At 44.4% G+C, this 20,758-nt stretch overlaps 1 protein-coding gene and 1 long non-coding RNA gene across 8 annotated transcripts in view; one reads left to right on the top strand and one right to left on the bottom strand.

Moving 5' to 3' along the window:
• The window catches only part of RCSD1 (RCSD domain containing 1), a 35,784-nt gene that overhangs the window by 546 nt on the left and 14,480 nt on the right, over nucleotides 1-20,758 (top strand). The window contains exon 2 of one of the 2 annotated variants that reach the window (XM_026093368.2): nucleotides 5,010-5,057. The exons of the other annotated variant lie outside the window; for it this stretch is intronic. Within the exon in view, the coding sequence (XP_025949153.2) occupies nucleotides 5,010-5,057 (48 nt within the window). The remainder of the gene's footprint in view (nucleotides 1-5,009; nucleotides 5,058-20,758) is intronic. 2 annotated transcript variants of the gene reach the window in all.
• Nucleotides 1-20,758, bottom strand: part of LOC135330254 (uncharacterized) — a 38,802-nt gene that overhangs the window by 7,061 nt on the left and 10,983 nt on the right. For 4 of the 6 annotated variants that reach the window (XR_010392144.1, XR_010392146.1, XR_010392143.1 and 1 more), the window contains exons 2-3: nucleotides 10,729-10,884; nucleotides 176-4,837 (exon numbers count right to left, since the gene is read on the bottom strand). This is a non-coding gene — a long non-coding RNA (uncharacterized LOC135330254). The remainder of the gene's footprint in view (nucleotides 1-175; nucleotides 4,838-10,728; nucleotides 10,885-20,758) is intronic. The other 2 variants (XR_010392147.1, XR_010392148.1) reach the window with 2 other exon arrangements.

Raw genomic sequence — 20,758 nt, 5'->3', positions numbered from 1 at the left:
ACTCATCCCTTGCAGTAGTGGCTGTGATTTAGCCCCAGATGTCCCCCCGGTTCCACGTGGATCATACAGTCTCACTTTCGTTATCGACAGAGAGTTTTGGTTCAGGAGAGAAAACATGAGAGCCCTTGCTTATGCAAGGTAAATGAAGAGCATGCCCGTGAAGCATTTCCCGTACCTTTCTTCCCGCTGTGTGCCTCGAACTTCAAGAGTAGAGGAGCTCTTGGCTGTTACTGGGCATGCTGCTGATGGAAAGGAGTACAGAAATAGGAGTCAGGATTCCCTGCTGTTTAAGTCCAAGCCTTCTCCCATGTAGCACACTCTGCAACGAGGCATTTCAGCACTCCTTGCTTCTTTTCCCATTCATATAAAATGGGAGTGATTGTGCTTGCTTCACTCACGTGAGACTGGATTTGCTAGATTTTCAAACTTTTTTTAAGTGGTAGAGGAAAAAAGACATTTATTTTTAGGAGAGGCAGAGAAGATAGGCAATTGCAACATTGGCAAAACCTCAAATGACGAAAGAGAACTTTTGGTATTTCAGCTAAACACAGATCTTACTAAATATTTTATAATGTCTTCCTGGAAACTTTTGTGTGTGTGTTGGTGTGGCCCCAGCAGCAGGGGACATGCAACAAAGTGAGGGAACAGTGTGCTTGAGGCACCACTATAATTTTTCTTTGAAGATTTCCAGCATATAGCTCAGCTGGGCAGTTCTGGTAACACCCAGGTGTTAACATCACAGTCCTTCTTATCTGTGCTGGCCTGCCCTACAGGCAAGGGTAAAAGAGCAGGCATGTTCATTACAAGAAAAGTCCTCGACAGGCTATCGAAGCAGATTTTGGTGTGGGGAAGGACTGAGCACTGATCAAACCAAATCAGCATAAACTGTATGTAGCATGACAATTATAATCCTTTATAACGGTTTTTAGATTTGGCAGAACCTGGATCAGTAACTATTAATGCTTGTTTTATTCTTTTTCGCTGTGCAGCATCCTGTGATGTCTCAGAGGGGAAGGGGAGTCGAACTCTTAATTTGCTACAACTGCTGTACACAGGAAGTCACATACAGAGCAAAGACTAAATTAGGGGTGAAACATATTTTGTCGTGTCACGGACGCTCTACCCCATCTGCTCTCCTCTACGCACAGAGAGGCCTGCACCCCCAGGGTGTTTTCCATTGTGTGGTGCAGTGGTGCTTTCAGAGTAGCAAGGGATGGGCCCTCCATTTCCTTTTAGGAGACACGTATAACACATATGGCGGGTCTGACAGTCAAGAAGTTTCTCTGAAGTGTTTAACCTAAGACTTTCCTTCTCCAGATTGAGTCCCTTTACCTCTCTTTCACACTCTTTCCCCATGTTGCCAGGTTTTCTGATCATCTGTAGGTTGCTGCATCTATGCATATTTTTAAAACATCTCATCTCCCCAGACATCTTTTAAGTGGTGCACTTGGTCTTCCCTCCCCACTCCAGCCCTCCAAAAAAGTGGTTAATGTTCCACAGATGAGAAGATATTAGACCAAAATAGAGCCAAGAGCAAAGACTTGAGTTCCCACCTCCCAGTTCCCTGCTCTGTCTACTTCTTCCTGAGAGCTTTTCACAGACAGCGTGAGCAGGACATAGAGAGTTGTTACAGTCTTTTGCTTTAAAAAACAGATTTAATGCTTCTGGGCAACAGGAACAAGAAGTTCTGTCATTTCCCCATTTGCTTCAGCAATAGCAGGCAGAGCTGTTGTGAGCTTTGTTACTGGCATAACTGGCAGCTCTTTGCTCTAATGGGACACATGAGGATTACCAGCGCTAGGGAAAGAAGGGCAGAGGGCTGACCTAGCCAGCTGATTTCCATCACGTCTCTGGCAGGAAGACACTATTTCTGAAAAACCTACAGAAGCAAGATAGTTGGGCTCACTTTCTCAGTATGGTTAGTGTGGTTTCACTGCTCCTTAGGGGCCAGTACCTAAAGTTGTTGCCATTCTGCTGTCAGGAACATACCCCATTGTAAGCAGTAGTTGTAATTGCTTAAGATCGGGCAGCAAAACCCTGCTGTTACCAGCTCATACAATTTTGTGAGTCTGCTGATCATGTTTCTTTTCTTGAAGACCCAGCTCCTTGAGGCGAAGTAGATTTGAGAAGCAGTTTTCATTCTAGTGTTATAACTGCTGAAAAGAATTTGAAATCATTGAAGCTTCTACCAAAAACAGACCAAAACCAAGAGTTCATATTAAAAATGCATAAGGTTGGCACTAATGAAAGCAAAGCCACTCTTAAATAAAAATAGCCACTAAATCTTCTTAACACTCACGGTACAAAAAGGATGAGAAAAAATTGCGCTAGTTTTTTAATTTACACCTTCGGAATTGGTCCAGGCTGTCTAATTCTCATAGCTGTACTAAACCTTGCTGCAAATGTTGTGAGTTAAGGCATCCACTGAAACTGCTTGTGGCTTTCTGCAGCCAGCTGAGTAGGAAATACTGCAAATATTCAACAGTTGTTATGGCTCTTCTCTTTCCAGCCTCTCTGTAGGAGCTTGGGAGCACAGAGACATGTGAACTTTACTCATAAAGCAAGGGGAAGCAATCCAAGACTGGGTTTCACTTTGCTGGCTCCCTATGGTGCTCTGGGTTCCCTTAGCCATGTAGGTGCAGCAACCAGGTTTATTTTGAGAAGGCTCCCCTCTTCTTTGCACCTACTAACAAATTTAATTTCTTTTTTTGAGGCCTCCATTCCCATGTCTCCTTTCTGCACCTAGCTCCTGATAGATCTTCATTTTACCTGTTGCTACACCAGCTCAGCAGAGGGAGAGCTTTTCCAGGGCCAAGAGCAGTTCTGCGCTTGCTTGGCGACTTCTCTTCTGCGCACAGCTGCTGCACACAGTCCCAGTCCCAGGACCTGTGCTGTCCCTACACTGCAATGGCCTCATCAGGGACATTTGGGGAGCACTGGGCTGTTGGTCTTTACAGTAAAGGCCCATGCTGTGTCAGGTGCAGGTGCCACAAGAGTCCCTGGGTCCTGTCCTAACCCCACTAGCAAAAAGCAGAGTAGTGTGGAGAAAATTCCTCGGAGTTCTCTGTTCTCCATTGCAGCAGGAGGCTATATAAACCTCATCAGGTTCAAACACATCCCCTCCCTCAACCATCTTAGACAGGGGAGGTCAGGAGCCATTTCTTCCTTTTGCTCTGGTCAGCCAGATGCTGTGATGAGCACATTTGCAGGTCTAGTTACTGTATCCTGCCAGATCTTAGGGGAATGATGTCCTTCTCCACACTGCAGGGCAGCTGTATTTCAGCAGAGGCCCTTACCCTGTCCCTAAGAAAACTGCGCTATGATTATATTGCCTGTTGCCTAAGAGGACTGAAGTGGAGGGGATGGAGGAAAGCACAGTTAGTATTTGTTGGTCAAGAGGGCTGACATTTTTAGCTACTATGGTGCTCGGAGTAGCAGGACAGTAAACCACAGAGAAATACGCCATGCTGAGAGAATTCCGCACCCACCATTGTAGCAGTGGGACCATGAATGAGCACAGCTAGTATGCTATCATTAGCACTGAAAGGAAACAGAATTTCCATTTCACAGGAAGCTCTGCTGTTTGGTTTTCATTCTAAAAATTAAAACATTCCCTTTCCATTTTTCTTTTTTTCTTTTTGCCTAATAGAACATTTTCACCTCAAATGCACTTACTTTCAACATTTCCTCACAGACTCATCAAAATGACACATTCATGCAGAGTGTCTGTATGGAGAAAGAGAAGAGTATTTAAACATACTAGGAAAGGTCCTGTGTGACCTCGTTTTACTCCTTAGGTCTGGATAGATTTAGGACCTGCCTGGCAGTAAACAGCATGTCTGCAGCAGAGCTGGAAAGGATCAGATTTGCCAGACTTCCCCATTCCAATGACTGAATAAAACCCCTTCTTGAGGGTCAGAAAGGAACAAAACCCAACCCCATGGGTTGTGCTGTGGCCCTTACTTGTACCTAGAGGAAACCCCAAAGTAAACAGTTTGCAAAGTTAAAGCTTTACTATCTCAGTGGAGAAGATGATTCTTCTGACTTCTCCTCTCCCTTACTCCCCATTTTGGTCTTTGGGTGTCTGAGTATCCCATGCCATGCTAATAGGCTTTCTGGACAAACCTTCTTCCCTGTATTCCACAGTCAAATTGGGTGGACACACTGCTGTTGAGCAGCATGTTATGCACACCTTCTCTACCACATTCCCAGGATTTGCTTATCTGAAGAACAAGAGAGAGAATCAGCACTGCTTTCTAGATAGCTGCTATAGTTGCTAGGAAGCTCTGCTGGTTTTCCTCATGGAAATGACCAAACCCATACAAATAAGAGGTGATTTTCCTATCTGATTTCATGTGCTTCATTAACAGTTCTAGAGAGTTGGACATTGCTTTTCCTAAAACACCAACTCCACAACCTCAGTTTGGGATTTGAGATTGCAGCTGTATCCAACAGCAAGAGAATCTGTTTGGAGGACTTGTGAAGTATAATGTCATAATTTGCCTTTAGTAGTTTGCACCAGTGTATACATAAGGCTGAATTAGTTCTAGAGACAGATCTGCTGTATAAGGAGAGACTATTATTATATACCCACTGCACAACTGCTTCACACCTAGTTATTGTCCAAGATATGGGGTACTTTGTTCTCATGGAGTCTCATGTAAGGCACTGAAATAAGTCTGTCTTCACCCAAGCTACAACTATGAGTGTTATGCCAGAAATGCTTTTACTTTAACATCAAGTCTGGACCACCTCTTTATGATATCTTATCATCAGTATATGGGTACCAATAAAGATGAGGCTTATCTGCTCCAATCGTGCCAAGTGAAGTTTTCTCCTATAAAAAAAAGAGAGAAGAGATTAGACTGAATTCTTCTTGGATATGAATGCATCACTTGCCAAAAGGTGCTTCTGGAAGTCAGTTCCAAGCAAAGGCCCAGATATATCTTATCTCACTTGCCAAGTGGACAGCTGGTATAGACACATGCCCCTTTTCTTTTGTTCCTCAGGATCAAATTTTAAAAGAGCTCAAAACCCACAGAACAGGCAACAAGGTGGTAAGTTGTTTGTTGTATGAAGTGTCCTTATGCAAATAAACCTGTCCCACCCTTTATAATGAGATGCACACAGTGTTTTGGTCAGTGGCCAATCTGCAAAGGATATTGGTTTATCACTGCTAGCTTCAACAGAGTAAATGCTCATCTCAGGCTTCTTAAATGCATGCTCTTAGCATGATAGGACCGCAATTCAAATTGTGTTGTTGTCCAGGTTGGTAGCTCTGGCATGCAGCATTATTTTTCTGAGCATCTTGAAGTACTTCACAAAATGTAATACCTTTCCCTTGTGCACTGTCTATCACTGAACCAAGCTACATACAGCTTCTTAAGGTGAGACATGCACTCACATCGATCACAGCTTTGCAAGCACAGTGAATTATTGCATGCAGTTTGGAAAGCCACAGTATCTAGAGGATGCAGACCAATGACTTGTTGTTCAGCGAAAGACACAAAAGTGTGAAGGAGGGGGGAAGGCTGCCTAAGAAGAATGGAGTTAAACAAGTCAGGGTGACTATGCAGTGAGACGGAAGACTGCAGACTAAACCCTTTAACACAGAGGAAACAGAATTATTTAGTGCATTGGAAAAGCACTAAGCCTAGAAATAATACGATCAAATTAAAAGGAAGTTGTATATCTCACCAAATACAAGGAAGGATTTCTAGCCGTGAGATCTAGTACCATTCAAACCTCTCTCCCTTGAGAGAATTAAAAATAGAGCAGACAGAGCATTGAAAAGATAATGGCAAGAGCTATATTCTGTTCAGCTGAAGCAGTAGTACTGATGGGGCCACCAAAGGGGCAGGAGGACACTGTGCCTGCACTCATTCCGCGTGTGGAACTGCTTACTGAAACTAGTGGCTATTCAGCTTGGATGGCTCTGAACATCAGGCCCCAAAAGCGTTTCTGATTCCTTCCTGCTACATGACACTGTTCAAGCCCTGCAAACTTCTACCTATGGGAAATCTGAGTCAAAATAAACTGGCATAACATCTGCAGGAGTCTGGGAACTCTTCTTTTAATGCCTGTGTGAAAAACAAAATCTATGCAACTTTGTATTCCTTGCTCCTGTTGTAAGAATGGATTTCTTCATCCTTTAAAACTGCTTACTGCAAAAGCAGTTATGGGGTATTCAAGTCAGTCCTCTTGAAATACCTTTCTGCTGAGTGCCATGTTTCCCCTGATGTAAGGTCAGATGAAAAGGCTCCTCTTTATTCCTCCCCTCCCTTTTCATATACACGCACTTGAGCTTATGTGCCAGGTTTCCTTGGAATTTCAACCCTTGGGCCCTGCAGCCAGTGTGTGTTTAACTTGTGAAATATGCAGTTTAATTTGGTTTCCTACTTAGTCTTGACAAAGTGCATAGAGTTGTCAGTGGTGTTCCTCCAGAAAACACAGTGTTTTCCAAGGTATTAATTCCCAGTTAGGGGCAGAAGAGACATCAGTGCAAACAAGTATACACATGTATACCAGACCTCTACACAGCAGGTGTCTGTAAAGAAAACAGAATGGAAGGAAAGAGGATTGCTGAATACACTGGAGCACGAGATAACAGGTCACACACCAGTAACAAGTCAGACAAGAAAAGTTTTAGCATCTTCCCCTTCATCTTCCATCTGAACGCAAAGCTGCCTTTTTGGTAATGCTGGACTATTAATCAGTATCAAGTCCCACTCTGTATAACTTAAGGAGCTTGTGTCCATAATCACCAAGGGATTTCTTCTCAGCCACTCTCCTCTGCTCCTTTGTATTCATAGGGGAGTTCAGATCCCTTTCACTCCTCATGCCTTGAGCATGGGACTCACCTTCTTCGACCCTGCCCTCCTGGTCCAGCTGCCTGCCCTTGGTGCTGGGATCTCACATTCGCACTACTCCAGGTCTGACCTCGAGTGCCTGATGGGGGTGACTAGCCAGCAACATCCTACACACCACACTGCAGGGAATCGCTCAGAAGCGTGGTGCCCAAGGTCCTTTCTTACAAGGTCCATTCCCCACAGCAGCTTCACACTCAGCTCCAGCACACCGAGGTCTGCATCATCTGGAGTGGTCCTTCCAACCTTTGCAGCAGACACTGGTTTAGTCTGGAGAGTCTCAAAGGCCAAAGCTGGAAGCCTTCAGGGCGGCCTTTTGGTTTTCGAGAAAGAAAACCTATCAAGTAATGAAACTGTCATACTGTATTTCTTCTGCCTGTGCTCTGCAACTCAAAAATTCCTGAATCATTCTTTTGGAGGTTGAATATAATTTTTCTTCTCATCACCTCTCATTTTAAGGTCCGTGAAATCTGTGACATGCTGGCCAGATCCTCCTACCACTGATTTACTCTGTGAATAAGTGGAGTGCAGGCACTGAGTCGCCACTGCGCATGCACCTGGTTCTGGTGCCTCAGCCTTAACCTGGAGAAACTGTGTTTGAGGTTGGAGGAGCTTAGACCCCATTCAACCCCCAGTCTTATTTGTCACAGAATGAACATGTAAGAATTTAAATTAGCCAGTAGGGAAAAGAAATAGAGCATTGAAATGGGTAGAGTATTTCAAAGCTCTTAGAAACATTGGCTTTCTCCTTTACAGGTTTATTGGGAGAATTTTATAAGCAGGTTAACTCAGAGATAATTATCTTTCTCAAATCGCAGAAGAAATCCATGTCAAAGGCGAAGCTACAGGTCAAGATTGCTTGTGTGCATTTTCCTCAGGATATATTTTGCTCAGTAGATGTTGGAGTCCTTTATCTACAGAAATCACTAAATCCCCAATGTATTATTAGAGGTGATCCAAATTGGGCTTGAAAATTTAGATAAGCATTTTCAAACATAACTGCAAATTTCACATGCCTGAATTGGCTTGCCCAGTGTAGGTGCTGGTTTTCAGAGGTCCTACAAACTGGAAACTCTAGATAGAGCTAAAGGGAGGGCCACTGCTGAGTAGGTGTCCCCCGGACCCAGCTCCTAAGTGCTGCTGGAGCCACTGAGCTTTCCAGGGACCAACTAAAAAAGACATCTCTGTGGATATAGCTTAGCATTCACACCTCAAGTTGGCTGCCAGTTGCATGCTTACTATTGCTTTCCTCCATATCATATCTTTTTAGACTAAATTCCTGTTTGCGATAAATATGGACCTCCTTGTCCGCCCTGCTTGTATTCAGTGTAGACCTAATTTAATAGCAATGTGTTACAAAGATAGCACAGTCCTAACTGATAAGTCCTGGAAGCTGCAGCAGCTGGGAGCTCTGTGTAGGTTCATTTACCTTTCTGCTTTTCAGCTCCCGGTGTGGTGAATTAAAAAGAGTTGAATCTCTGTGCATCTACAACTAGACTGTATCTATCTAGTATTGAGTTTAACTCTAAATGGGGAGGTATTTACAGTCTACTTAAAGCATTTAACTGAAATATTTTGAATTGTCCCTGCTCCTTACATCATCTGCATCCCTTCTCTGATGGTTCAGTGACTTAGGTTTCTCATTTGGCCTTCTGAATTGCTTCAGATTAGATAATTAATGCAGAGTGTGTATGCACCTGCTTAAAAGTCACCCTCTTTTAGTCCAAGAGCTGTCCTCTCCTCATCCCACCTGAAACATTGTGTCTGAGTCTTTTCCTCTTGAAGTTCATCTTATTTCAGACCTCTGTGAAAAGCAGGGCTTTTTATCTCACTGCACATGAGGCAGGCAAGGGACAAGCTAAACTGAACAGCAGTTGAAAGATGATTCATAAAGCTAAGCCATTTCCTACCACCCAGGCTGTTCCATTAGGTCAGCTCATTTCCTTCAAAGCAGTTACCTGAGCATGTAAATTTGTGTAGGTGAGAGCAGAACGCAGCCTTACATTGTGTCTACAGCTACAATGCTCTGAAAGTGGCTTAAAGCAACACTGTGATTCACCTAGTTTAAAATAATAATTTGCTGCACATGTTAAATTAATTTCTGTGCATTTTAATCAACAGAAAGTGGTTCTTAGAGGCCTGTCTCAGATAACCACGGTTCAGGCATTTTATTCCCAACTTTCAAATAACATGCACACATCCACAGTTTTCCTGTCAAACTCTCTCCCCGTCCCTGGGAGAGGGAGCTCACTCACAATTGGATGCGCTTGCTTCACAGTCTGCATTGCTTCCCCTGCTCCCCGGGGACTGTGCGGGAGATTTTGCTGGTTGTTCCTGCAGGAACTAACTCCCCCCTAGAGCAGTGAGAGCTCCCCAGAACAAGGCCTCGAAGTACACACAGACAGGCATCAATTAATCTGGGGAAAGTTGACAGGCTGTATACAATTCCCAGACCAGTAGGAAAAACAGCCAGAAGTCTGAGAGGGAAACATCTGGAAGCCACGTAGGATCCTTGCGAGGACACAGGCCAGGAACGGAGCCCTGAGCAAAGTGCTGGTGCAAACACTGCACTAGGTAAGTGGGCTATGCCTTACAGTGCTTATTAATGCTCTTCCTCAACACTACCATTTCACCCCTCCACCCGTGGAGGCATTTGCTAACAGCGTGAATAGCTCAAGGACAAATCCCGTGTATTGGTAGTACAAGCTGCTAAGGAGATAGAGGAAGTAATATGCTCTAGTCTAGCCAGGCTGCAGTCGTGGTAACAGCTGTTGTCAGCTGTAGAATAAAACATCAGGATCACCACAGCAGGGGTAGAGACCAGCCTTTGGCTCTGAAGGCACTAGCCCAGAACTGAAGTATCTGAATTCCTAAAGTGACACCACCTCAGTGACTTTGCTATTCAGATGCTAATTTCTGAGAGAAACAACTCCCCTTTTTCCCCCCACATGCCTTGCCCATGTATAATTGCATTTTAGTTATCTACAGTAGCTCATGTCTGGTTGTATCAACCAACTTTTAAGACAACATTTGTTGCTTGAGGGCACTCATCAGACAGAGAGGAGTCACTAATGGCAAAAACAGGCATATATCCTGCTTGACACACAAGAAAAGCAAGAGTTCCTTCAGAACTAAGTTGAAAGCTGTGTAGGTGTTCATCTAATGAAGAGAAGGTTTATGTTTGGAAATCTTGGGGACCAGGAAAAAAGGAAAAGTAATGCAGTTTGAAAGAGACTGTGGATCTTTGACTATTTGGGAAGTGGTGCATGGGCTCTTGGATGATACTGAAATCATGCTGCCAAGTTAGTGCCCACCAGCTTCCTTCATTTTGACCTTCTTTGAGAGAGGACCTGATGACTATATTTGACAGGCTATGTCAGAATAAGGGACCTTATTTTCAGCACCCCACTCCAGATTTTCATAATCGTAAGTAATAGGAGTGCTCCAGTGTATCTGCGGCAAGATTCTAGCTCATTGGCAACACACATGTTTTAGAGACACAAAGTATTTTCCCCAAAACACTTAGTGTTATTATAAACTTGCTGGAAAAGACTGCAGATGTGTCACTGGTGTTCACTTGGAGCAAGAGAAGACCTCTGCACTGTTCTTTTAAGGCCAAATGTTCATTATAATGAACACTAATTTCTTGAAACTGTTTGTTCCAGACAAATACAGCCAGTATTTCAAATACAGACATTACAACTTGAAGAGAATAGCCAGGACACTAAGTTCCCTGGACATCATAACAGGAGGAAACACTTTAATCTACTCTTATGGTCTAGTCAAACTTAGTAATTGCAGAGATCTTTGTTAAACTAGTAGCATCACTATATCTCAGTGCTTTAGGATATTGGTTGCTTACCTCCTTTTTGCAGTGTACAGGGTACCCCTAGGTAGTAGTTAGAGGGCTTGAAATGCACTAACACATACAGTAGCTGTATTGTAAATTATCAGCTTTTGAATCTTGCTGTATTTCTTTTTTTCTTGAAGCTGTAGCATCTGGAGTATCTCAGCCTCCCTTAAAAAAAAAAAAAAAAAAAGAATGTCTTGCCCTCATGATGGCAGAGTAAACCTTGAATGTGAGACACTAGTGCACCCCAAAAGCTCAGAAAGGAGAACCCAGTATTATAAGCCAGACTTAAAACCCAACACTAGACTGATGAGTTTTTGAAGTTGGCACTGCTTCAGGTTACAGGAAAACTACTCTTGCAAAGAGCTACCCCTGAGAGAAGCTACTACACTGCATGTATACACTGAGAGCCTCTGTGCCTTTCATCATTTCTCCACTTCTGTGGGTGTGTATGACTAGGTTCAGCCAGATATCAGCTTTATCCACAGTCCTTTTCCTGCTGCCTGAAAGTATTTCCATGTTGTCTGCTTGGCCTCAGTCTGCAAGCAGCTGTGTCGGGCTGTTAATGAGGCAATTACATAAGCATGGCTCTTTTACGGGAAAGGCCAAGGCCATTTCTCCTTGAATTGATTGGACTCCTTAATGAAGCTTCACTGTTTCTCCTGCTTTCTCAGCCATGCTAGTCACCTTGTCTGTGGGCAACTGGCCTTGCTGGCAGAACAGATTTTGCCTCTCCACTTAGCCCTTCTATCCTTTTCTCTTCACTGTCAGTAAGCAAATGTCCTTTATCTTCAAGATCTGATGATCTTGATGATCAGAATCTCTTCTTAGTGTACATAGCACTGCTTCTCCCCCCCATAGCCTCAGCACTCACTGGCAATTAACAACCTTTTATTACACCTTCATACCTCTCATGTGGACCTCTTAAGTTTTCATTGCAATAGGACTCACCCTACCCTTCTCGTATCTTTTTAGCATTTCCTCCTGCACATTCTGTCTTCTGGCACTAAATCTTGTTTCAATTTTGTTATTGTTATTACTTTTGACATCTTCTTCTCGCCTCTCCTTCCTTTTATACTATTGACATAGTGGTCTGGGGAAACCAAGACTCTGCTTGCTAAGCCTATGTACTTTATTGTGCATAAAGGCAATTCTTACAGTACAGCTGTGCGGCCAGAAACAGGAAGGGTAAGTTGAACAAACAGTCCAATAAAAACAAGGGATGCATGTGACCAAGATGTGATATCTGTTATATCACTAGCAAAGTGTCTTTAAGAGGCCCTTATAATAATGCTGCATATTACCAAATTTTTAAAAATCTGATCAATTCAGTTAGAAACCAGACTGAAATCCCCTTAAAAATGTAGTTCACTGGGAGGAAATCAGTTTGTGGGTGCTAGACTGTCTTAAGACCTGCCTAGGAAGAGTTGTGTGTCAACAGGGCATCTCAATTAATACGCACCCAAAGTCCTCATTGTACTACGCAAGCTTCAGGTGGCTGCATATCCCACTGGCCCCAAATGCAGAAGTGAAATGCAGAGACACCTGGTCTGGGTACGTGCTCCTGTAGCGCCATGTCTGAGCTAATGACTCCTTTGGGGTGAGCACAGCACCAAATGAATGCAGCCAGATCAATACGATCCTAAGGAGTCATGCAACACTGGGTGACTGTGAGGCTCAGGTCCCTTAATACAGGAATCCTTCAACTGCACTGCATCACACAGTGTAGTCATGCTCAGTCACGCGTATTGCAGAAAGCCAGTGTGCTATGGAGGACGAAATGTCAAGGTGGGATTCATGAAGCCTCCAACTAAAATTCTCTCTTGGATTTTGTGTTGCTAAGGGCAAGTTATTTTGTGCTAGATCAACTGTAGGGCCTACGCAGAACTGAAACACTGTACTCTACGTCTTCAGTTCGGGAAAAACCCTTGCAGCCATTGCCTAACTCTGCTGGTTTGTTCCCTTGACCAGGCATGTGCCTGCTCAGCATTGAAGTTCAGCCCATGCCTACATCTCTACTTTTGTACAAGCCTGAGATTGCCCCATCTGACCCATCTATGGGTGGTCTGCTGCCCAAACCAAACTGCTGTTAGAAATTAGGCATTCCTCTGTTACATTCCCCTCTGCCCCACTTCCATTCCCCTCTGCCCCACTTCCTCTTCTCTGCTCTCCACTCCTTTCCCAAGAGAATACTCTGAGCACAGCAAACACAAGAAAACAGCAGTAGGCATCTCATAAAATACACTTCACACAGGAGAAGAGGAAATGGTGACACCCATGTGTTGGTGGAGATTTCTGCAGTCTCCCCGACAAGGGACTCCCAAAATGCAATACATACTTACACACAAAATAAATAATTTATTTTTAAATGGCCTACCACCTTTCTCCCTGAGCAGCAAGTCTTGGTTGAACAACCAGTTGCCTTATCTTGCCCAGGACACAGCAGAGCCAAGAACTGCTGCCATCTCCCTTTGAGATGGCATGTGGTTACATGCCTGTCGCCTCCTGTGCAGGCATGCTGCCTGGCAGAGACCAGGTGCTGCAGTTCACTGCCATTTTTTTTAACGATGGCACTTGATCAAGCCATTCTTGGCAGCTGCTGACAGGAGTGATAAGAGACTTGCCCAGGAAGTGAACTGCCTGGGCTCAGGTCTGTTCATGAGGGCGGTGGGATTGAAACTCTTTGGTCTGTTGAGCAAGAGATGAGTTTTAATTTGGTGCTTAGGGAAGACTAAGGCAAACACTTGCTAGCCTTCCTGTTGAAGCCATGCCAACATATGGCAAAGAATTCAAGGTTACCTGGGACAGAGGAAGCACAAACCTGTGTCTTAATGGTCTGAGGGCTCCCCTGACAGATAACCCCCTGATTTCCCTCAGGACTGTTTTTCTGTATCACATCCAGCGATTGCTAGATATGCATACAAATGCGCAAACCAGTACACCACCCTCTCCACATGAGGCTGTGACGTACAGCTGCTGTAATAAATTGGCCTATATAGTGTTGGGAACACAGAAGCACTATGCAATTGTTAAGTATTGTCATTACTAAAAGGGAGAATCAAGATCTAACTCATATTTTTCACAGTTGCATTTGCTAGGTATGCTAATCTCACTGGGCAGCGTTTGGAAAGCACAGGCCATGCACTCCGGAGAGTTGCATACCATGGCATGAGGAAAAGAACAACTTGCCATAAATCCAGCCTCAGAAATTTTCAGCACCAGCTAAAGACTAGTACGGAGTAGCTGGCATACCCTTTCTATATAAGGGCCTTTCCAGGCCAAATTGTTGATATTAGGATATGTTACTAAAGATCTCTTCGTGGGCAAACAGGAGGCTGCATTTTTCACTTTAGGTCCATGAGGCTGTGGGACCAGCAGTGATAGCCCCACCTAATCAAGTTAAACTGAGACTTCATGGAGTTACTCTGAGGAGAGGGGAAGCCTTTTGCAAGATGCACAGAAAGCTGGCACTCTGTTACTGACCTTCTATCAACCATGAAAAATGATGCTATCTAACATTAGCATTGCGCCCACTTTGCTAGTAGAAATGTGTCAACAGCAAAGGGAGGGACTTCTCAGAGGGTACATTAAAGTAGCGATTATCTCATTTTATTTTCATTGCAGTCAGTCTGAAATAAAAAGCAGATAGTATAATTACCATTTCTAATTTCCTGATGTCTACAGATGTTTCCTATAATCCTGCTGTGAAGGACACAGCTGCTCACTTGTGTACCCAGCACTAGCTGCTCTCTGCTGCCTGTCCTCTCCCAGCCCTGCACCAGCTGGCTCTTCCAACATAAACAGGCACAGCATTTCTGGGGACGATGGAGCTACACCTGAATTTACAATGCTCTTAAACCATGCCACCTAACTCCCATCACCTAGTTAGCGGTGCTTGTTGCTGAGTATGATTAAGGTGGGGTTTTTTTCAGGACAACCACTGGTCTTCAGGTTCAGGAGCTCTAGGCAATCTCCTGCACAGTCCTGAGGTGACTTGGAGGGAAGTGCCAGAGAAGGACCCTGAGCAAACCACTGATCCAGACAAACAGGCAGCAAAGCTTTCTTGAGAAAAGCCTTACTTCATCCACTGTACTAATTCTCCAGACCTTTTATATGTAGGCATGGGTAGCTGAAGCTACTGTAGGAAGGACAATCAGCAGGAATTTCCCCTCTACTTTTAGTAGGCAAGGGGAAAATACATCCAGCATTTCTTTATAGTGTAGCAGACAAGTTCAACACAGTCCTGCTTCCTTTGAAAAGCATTTGTTCCTTTACTAGTTTTTGGCTGGGATATCTCCCACCTCTGCCCAATTCCCAAATTTTGATTTTTTTGAGCCTTTAAATTTGGCAGATGTGAGTCTCTGTAGTTCTAAAACAACTGCACTGTGTTTGGGAGCTGCTGGGTGTCTTCTGGATAACGCCTGCTTATCATCACTGACTTGGAATATCCTCACGTTATCCTCTGCTATGCTTGGCCCTGAGTGCCAAGATGGCGACAGCTCACGAGGGAGCTCTCTGGAGGAGAAGGTCAAGATCAGACCACTGCATGTCTTGAGAAAAATGTTTTTCTAAAGCAAGCTCCTCCCAAACACAGGAAAAGTTTACGTATTTTTACATATTTTATGTAAAGTAGGATTTTCCTGCCCTTTTTCTTAAAAACAAATAAACATGCAACCATCCTTTGAAGTCAGCATTCCTCATACTGTTCTGCTGCATGTTATAGTTAAAATGCCTTCCTCTTTATCACCAACATTATGGCTATGTTAGAGCCTTGCATTTGAGTTCAGGCACACATACTGTGTTCATTCATCCGTGGAGGGGAAAGTGTTGACTTGTGTACCATTTCTGAGGAGGGATGTTGTACTTGTCAGAGTTGTTTTGTGGCTAGCTTATTTACAGACTTCAAGAGATGGGCCTGCAGTGATTTACACTCAGGCAAGAAACTCGTTCTCAACTGAAAACATTAGAAAAAGAAGTATATAAGAAAAGGCCTGAAACTGTGTTCCTTTGACATGCATTTCAGTGGGTCTAGTCACATTTTCATTAGGGCTGTTTGTGATAGCTCTTGTTTTCATTAAGACTAGAACTGAAGAAAGCTGCTAGAGATCATTGGTCTCTAAAAGTAATGACTGGTCTTGAAGGTAGCATGTGTAATCAGGAATCCTTTCCTCCTCCTGCCTGTCTCCTAAACTTCCATGGCTAGTATGTTTCTACCTTTTTGACACCTCTTAATTAGTGAGCACTCACTCATCTGAAGGAAACCAGAATCTACAGCCAGGTAAAAGTCTAGAGATGTGTGTGCAGAAGAGATGCGTGCCTGAGTCAGAGGAGTCTTTAACCTGTCTCCAGGCCCCAGGAGCTCAGACTGGTCCCAGATCTAATCTGAGGTTCCTTCCTGTTCAGTGCACTCAGAAATCTGGAGCCCATATTCTGGCACTAACAGCATATTCCAGAGGGCCACAGATTGCCTTCCCTGCAAGAGCTGCAAGGTTGAATCTGTTACATGTGATATCCATCAGACCTGGAGGCTACTTGACCTTAATGTGGAAAAAGCTTTATCCTAGTAGTGCAGTGATTCTGCACAGTTTCATGCATGCTCATGTGAGACAGATAGAGACTTTCCACTAATTCTTTTTGTTGCAAGTCAAACCAGAACAGTGCTCACACTACCTTTAAAATGCCAGGCCTGTCAAAAAACAGCCAAGGATTGTGCAAAATGCCTGGATCATTATTCTGCACCTCAATCTGCCCTCAGACTTTTTTGCAGCTGGATTGTATGTCCTGATATGAGCCCTGGAATTCTCTTTGAATCTTTCTCTTTCCTTTCTTTTGTACCTCAAACGGAAATCTTACTTTCTTTCCTCAGCTTGCTTTTGTGTTTCACTCCTGCCTCCTGCCAGTGGGGGACCTGTGGCAGTCTGAGGCCAGCTATTCCTCTTTGCTCAGCCATCAGATCCCAACTTGGAGGAAAAGGATGAGGACTCCGTGATCTCCAGCATTCTTAAAGCTCTCAAAATGTTGATCTGGCACATGAAAGGGAGGTATTCAGCTTCAGCTAAAGTTTGCTCCAATAAAATGAAACAGAAAGAGAGAATTAGAAAAGTAATATTTCTCTTCCAGCATTTAGGATACACCTGAATGATCTACAAAGTATTCTGGTCCTGTCCTCTCCTGGAAAATAACTGTGATAAAGCTGTGGTATGCAAAGTTCACAGCAGCCCCACCAGAGGTTGAAGAAAAGGCTCACACAGTAGCTTTTGCTCTGGTGAAGCCCAGCACCATTATTGTAGCTCTTGTTCCATAAGGAGGGAATGAATGGTAGGAAATGCAGGTAAGAGTCTTGGACCTAAATCTCACAGTACTATGTGCTACTTTGGTAAAAAGATGGACAGGAACTGTCTATGAGGTACCACAGCAGCCACAGCTGCAGCCACTTCTAGCTATGGCTTCTGACAGTAGTTAAAATTTACCGCAACCAGACAAGGAGCAGCTTCATTACCAGATAAGAAGCCAAGAGAATAAATAAACCACATAAATGCCTCCTGAAACAGAGAGCTGGAAGGTCTCCAATGGGAATGATTTGTGAAGAAGGGTAGAGAGAGAGACGGGAAGAAAGATGCTTCGTTGGGATGGAGAGGGGTCAGCGTAGCAAGAAGAGGTTTGTTTACTCAAGGCTTACATTTTGGGACGTATTGCCTCTTGAGCTGGGGGCCCAGCAGACTGCTGAGCTCCAGGCGGAACAGGCGCCCTGAGATTTCCTTCTAGGGATGTAAAAAACAGACCAGGGCAAGCGCAAGCCCACCCACTTCCTGGGTAATCTGTGCTTAGCCCTTGGTGATGCTTTCGTGGATAATCAGAATTAACAGGCTCTTACTGTGCATAGCCTCCACTGACTTTTGCTGCCCAATTCCTTGTGCTGTGATTCAGTTATTTTCCCACCCTCCTGCCTTTCAGTTTGCTCCTTTGGGGGAGCTTTGTTTTAAATCTCCCCCTGAAACTTATTTCTCCTTTTCCAGTCCTAACAATGTTCTCCTTTCAATATGATCTTGATGCTGCTGATGTACTCACATAGACACAGACAAACAAATTAGTTCAGATTATGTTGGTATGAGGGTACAAATAGGGATTGGTCTAAATGGGAAACACAGAGAAATGGCTTTGAATGAAAAATGCAAACCCACACAGACTACATAGTAGAGAGATTTTCCATGGATAACTCGCATCCAATCCTAACTAAAAAATATTCTTAAGCTTTTTTTTAGTTCACTTAAAGAGGAGTTCCATACAGCTGCCCATCTAATCTTATCTGCACTTAAGAAACATGGGAATAGAAATAGCTGGTGCCTGTAACAAGAGGTTGAAAATGAAAATTCAGTTATCTATTTCCTGCTATTGAGCAGGACAAAAAGAGTGGCAGATTTGCCCAGGTGAATTTAAGCTTGTCAGTTCTGCACTATTCTCTGCTTTAAAACACGCAGGGATCAATTCCAGTTTTCTTTAGAGCTTCTTCCTTGAACAATAAATTAACCTAGACTTAGAAAAGGATTGTTTGGTGAATTGGCCTCTTTGGACATTCATATGTAGAACAGGGTCGAAGGATCCTCATATCTGAAGGAAAAAATTCATCATTTGATTTCATGCAGACACATTAGTATTATGTTTTGCATTGTTATTGAATATTATTATGGCCTTTAACCACATTGGACTGTTCTCGCATACACAGTGTTTGGCTGGTCATGACAAAATGCTTCATGATGCCTTCTCCACATCATAGGTTCAAATCCTCTCCAGACAGACAGTGACTGTACCAGAGATGCTGTACCTTGTGACCACTCAGTGGCCTTCTTGCCTCTAACTGGCCTCTGCAGATGAATAGAAGATTGGCCAGGGAGAAGGAATTAGCTCTTGTCTGTATGTGGACATCCCCCAAACTGGTGGGGCAGTATGGGAGGAGCTAGCACTGTCATCACTTCGTCCTTGCTTGATATGCAAGCAAGTAGGACATCTCTGCTTCAGCAAACCCCATGCATGCAGGGGGGTTCTCTTCAGGAGGGCGGGAGGGAGGCTGTGGCACCTCCCTGCGGTGGGAAGAAATGTTTCCCCACCTCCTGCCCCCAGAGCAGCCCTGTGGGAAGGCACGCTCCTCACAACAGCTTAACACAGCACTCCCAAAATGTTGTCTCCTGTGACAGAAACAGGTACTTGAGAAGTTTGAGAACGGCTTTTTTTCAGCTGAACCTATTGTGAAAGAGTTGAATTGCATTAAAAAAGGCACCTGTATCAGATTAAGGTTGTTTTGCTCCCTGTGCAAGCTAAGATAGTTACCCCAGTGTACGTGGTATAAGCTTTCGCATGCAGACAAGGTCTAAGACTGGCTGGCTCCCTAAATCCTACAGGTACTTTAGTGAAAAATGAGAAGGGTATGTGTAGTGTCTGGAAGCCTTTGGCCTGAAAGCACGTCATTCACCTTAGGAGTGCTGCTTTGCTTCGTCAGGTGGGAAAAAGAGAGTCTGCAAGAAGCTCTGTTCCCCTCTGAATTTCAGCTTCTTGGTGAGCGCAGGCACTTAAGTTCAAACACAAACACAGCACTGCTTCCCAGTGCTTTTTGGTGGACCCCAGGCAGAGGGCGATGATGTTTATCTTGGCGGCAATGCTGTCTTAAGTAGTTTCCTCCCCACAGATTCCTCCTCCGTCCCTTCCTTAGCTGAACAGGTACCAGAGTTATAGAGCTGCCCTTCCTCCTGCCACACCACCAGCTCCTGCAGTGCCTATGCCATGTTGCCCCCACTGTTGTGCCAGCACAACTCTTTGGAGGATGGCACGGTGAACCACATCAGGGAACTGTCCTGCGTTAAGAACAACCTCTTATTGGCTGGGTTATTTTCAGTGTGAATTACTTCCCCAGCCTGGTTCATGGCACATTGCTGCAAACAATTTCATGAGCACAGCTGAAGGAGGGTGAGGATGGCAGGTGCTTAAACCAGCACCATGGTCACACAGAAACTGGCCAAAGCCACCTGCACTGCCATATGAACAAAACGCCTCTTAAAATCAGATACCTGGTTCACCAGTGGGCAGGAGGGAGGGGCAGAAAATTTACTGAGAGAAAGTGAAATTTGTGTTAGCATGTTGTCAGCCAACTCTGAGTGGAGCAGGGCCAGGGTCTGTGTCTGCCTGAGAGGTGCCAGTGCCACAGCCAGGGCTCGGCCTCAGGGCACACTCTGCCACGCACCCTGGAAAACCCTCTCCCCAGCGGCAGCACACAGCAGCTGCTGTTCAAAGGGAAGCTGCTGGAGATCTCCGCCACAATATTTGCGAATTTTTACTGTGGACTTCTTCCAGATCACTCAGCTGCCAGCAGTGTGCTCCCTGGGATCCCTCACAGGCGCTCTGTGGGTTCACCGCCCACGCTCAGCCGTGCCTTGGACAGGAGGCAACACATCGCAGGGCCAAATACCGACACAACCGACTAGAACAGCCTTTACCAGCAGGCATGCAAAAATATGATTTTCTGTAACATAAACCATCCAAACAGGAGGACATGTAAGGACATCATTTTAGATTCTGGCATCTTCCTCCAAACCAGTTAGAGGGAAGTTGTCACCCGTTCGCCGCTGTTTGTTCCTGCCATCCCTCCCCCACCTGCTATGGCAGCGCAAGTGCTCGTAGGGCTGTGCTGTCAACTGGATTACTGAAATGATCCAGGTTAAAAATAACCTTGTAAAGAGGTAAGGGAGGTATTTTTAGCTTAGATCGTTTCAGTGATCCAGTTGACAGCACAGCCCCACAAACTGGCACAAGAGAAGGGGGTAAGGGGAAAGGAAAGGTCAAGGGAGAATGAGCAGTTGAAAACATAAGCTGTCTTTCTGCCAAGTTTTCTTATATAAGTTGTGCTAAGCAGCTACCTCTAGACACTTTCAGTTCAATATTCTTTAACACTAGGATCTTATGAAACTGTGCCCCGAAAGCATGGATGATCTCTTGTTTTCAGTGTGGAGAGCTGGGATATGAGGATCAGTGTTTCAGGATCCTGTTTCTATAA

This window comes from Dromaius novaehollandiae, chromosome 1 (genome assembly GCF_036370855.1).
Source record: "Dromaius novaehollandiae isolate bDroNov1 chromosome 1, bDroNov1.hap1, whole genome shotgun sequence".
Taxonomy (NCBI): domain Eukaryota; kingdom Metazoa; phylum Chordata; class Aves; order Casuariiformes; family Dromaiidae; genus Dromaius; species Dromaius novaehollandiae.
The sequence above is the reverse complement of the archived record's forward strand: the minus strand, read 5'-3'. Positions and strand labels throughout refer to the sequence as shown.